Source organism: Notothenia coriiceps, unplaced genomic scaffold, assembly GCF_000735185.1.
Source record: "Notothenia coriiceps isolate Sejong01 unplaced genomic scaffold, NC01 NC01_scaffold00033101, whole genome shotgun sequence".
In the NCBI taxonomy this organism is placed as follows: domain Eukaryota; kingdom Metazoa; phylum Chordata; class Actinopteri; order Perciformes; family Nototheniidae; genus Notothenia; species Notothenia coriiceps.
Window position 1 is genome coordinate 778 of NW_011365802.1, and position 2,843 is coordinate 3,620.

At 40.2% G+C, this 2,843-nt stretch overlaps 1 protein-coding gene across 1 annotated transcript; it reads left to right on the forward strand.

Annotated features, from left to right (window-relative positions):
* Positions 1 to 220: 220 nt before the first annotated feature.
* LOC104961300 (protein Spindly-like) lies at positions 221 to 1,852 on the forward strand (the record flags this gene model as incomplete). Its single annotated transcript, XM_010789570.1, has 3 exons — positions 221 to 382; positions 1,226 to 1,402; positions 1,607 to 1,852. Coding segments are annotated over 3 exons (585 nt in total), but the record flags the coding sequence as incomplete, so codon positions are not given.
* Between the last annotated feature and the right edge of the window lie 991 nt (positions 1,853 to 2,843).

A 2,843-nucleotide genomic window follows, 5' to 3' on the forward strand; every position in this document is an offset into this window, starting at 1 on the left:
TCTGTCAAATAATGTGTCATTTACAAACTGTGATACTTGGAGAGAAGAATACAAAGCTAACAAAATGTTAGTTGTTGTGGGGAGATATGTTTTTACGGCCATTACCAACATGAATAGAAACAAGTCTTTAAAGAAATATAAAAACAGCCAGACAGCATTGAACTCCTGGCAAACAACTTGAATGTGCATGCTTGATTTGAAGGTTTTCTATTCCTTCCAGATGGCAGCAGAAGAGGAGACCCAGCGCCTGAGGAGCCAGCTGAGGGAGCGGGATGAGCAGGTCCACCAGGCCGCTCAGGCCGGGCTGGATCTCCTCAACCAGCAGATGGAGCTGCAGAGCCGATTGGACGAGCAGAGGGTGGAGATGACCAACGCTCTGGAGGTGTGACTCCGCACCATCAAGGGTCAACTTAGCCAGAGCATCAAAAATCCAATATGTTCTCCAGTGGTTCCGCTGTACTGCAGTACACTCCTCACTGTTTACATCGAATCATAATGACCATTAAAGGGCATGCTTGATTTTATTCAAGAAATACATTTCTGCATGTCTTTATTAAAGGAGCAGTGTGTAATTGCAGGTCACCTGCTCAAAAAGAGGGGTAGCATTACACCTCTTGTTCCGATGTCAGTACAATCTCAATTTATAATCATCAGATATGAAAAAAAAGCCAACAAATAAGTAGCAATGTCAAGATGTTGGTGGATTCCAAAATTCTGAAAACCAGAATCAAAATGCTTTATTTCTCCAGGGGGAAATAGGTTTTGTGACATTTCATCCATTCTAGAACAAAATAGTGAAAGATGAAAAAACATTAAAATATTTGTATTAACATAAGAATATATGGGAAAAGTGTGCAATTTTTAAATAAACGAGTGTATATAATAATAATAGTAATAAGTAAAAATGTGGACATTGTACTACAATAATATGTACCGGTATGTCACTATATAGTGATGAAATAAAACATCATGGTTTAACTTTTTTTTTAAAGTAATTATAATACCATTGGTGCTTGAGAATAACTTCATCTAGGGGTTGCTAGAAAATGCGTTTGGGAGGAACACAGATCCTCTGGGCATTCCCTTAAAACATGACATTGTAGATAAAACGATGCATGTTGCAGGAGAGCTAATAACGTCAGCAGTTACATGTTAGTGGCCCTGTGGATTATTCTGAATTGTTTCCAACTCAAACTCCTGTCTTTGTGTGATGCGTGTCTGAAAGGTGCTGGAGCAAGAGAAGTACTCCCTTCAGAAGGAAGTGGTGCTGAAGACTCGGATGTTTGAGTCCCTGCAGTCAGACATCGAGTATTTGAAGAGTCAGCAAAGGAGGCAGCTGGAGGAGCAGCAGGAACATCTGGAGAGGAGCTGTACATCAGCCCTCACTGAGCTCAACAACAAGGTACAGCTCAGCATGTCAGCAGGACACACACACACACACAATCAGACATGATCAATGATGTTCAAAACATTGGTGAGACTTTTACGAGAATATCCGTTCCTTTTATGCTTTACTATAATAACAACAAAAGCTTTGATTGTCAAGTAAACATCTTCCTGCATGTTCCTAAGCACTGATGTAAATGTTTTGGTTGGCATTACCCAGTTGCTGGCGCTGCAGTCGGCTCTGGAGGAATCCCAGCTGAGTAAGAAGCAGCTGGAGCACAAACTGGAGGTGCAGACGGAGACTCTGAACAACAAGATGGAGGAGCTGCGAGCTCTGAATGAGAACACGCAGAGCTCCATGACCTATGAGATGATGGAGGTGAAGCTGAAGATCATGGAGCTGGAGACCTTAAAGGTGAGCAGAGCTCCCAGTATCTATGGTGGAGTCAGTCTGTGTCTACTCTAGTGTTAATTTCGTCAGCTATTTTTTTATTTAGTTTTAGTCCTATGTTAAATTTCCGTTTTAGTCATATTTAGTCACCTTCATCCTGTATTTATTTAGTCAAGTTTTAGTCGACTAAAAGTCTGAGCATTTTAGTCTTATTTTAGTAAAAGAAAACTAATTATTTTAGTCTACTTTTTGTCAATGAAAACTGTTGAGTCTTTTTTAGTCATCAGATTATATAGAACATTTCAGACAAACTAGTCTAGCAAAAACCAATAATTTGTCATTTTAGTCAAACTTATTTCACAATAAGATTATATCTTGATGAAAAACACAGGTTGAATGATTAAGAATGGAGCTTTGCAGAGAGTATCTGGTCGGCGGTCCTGGAGCTTGGACGTGCGGAGACTGAGTAGACGGAGATAGGAGTGAACGTTGAAGTGAGTGCGAGATTGAGAGCAGCTGGTGGAATGGCTTCTTTGAGTCCTGGAGAGGAGGATATGGAAAGTGCTTCTGAAGGAGGATGGAATGAAGTAAGGAAAAATACTTCAAGAAAGAAGATAGACATGTCAAGTGACAGTCTTAGTGAATCTGATTCACAGAATGAATTGAAGAGAGTAAAGAAAAGGATTGAGAATGAAGAGTGGAAAGTGATTGTGGAGTTTGGTGAGCAATCCGCAGCTAAGCTACATCCAGTGGCCCTGACTAAAGCAATTCACAAAGAAATTGGATCGATAAAACAAGCAAGATTTCTGAGCAAAGGACGGATGTTGGTTGAGTTGATTAATGCAAGACAACAGGAAAAGTTACTGAAAATGAAGACCATGAATGAAGTTCGAATTAAATGCCATGTTCCTGGAGCAAATCGGAAAATACTTGGAGTTATCAGTGGAGTTCCCATAGAAATCGGCATAGAAGAACTCAAGAAGGAAATTAAAGGGGGGAAAGTGACTGTAGTAAAGCGTCTTCCTACTAGGTATCAAGGTAAGATAGTGGATAGTTTGTCTGTTCT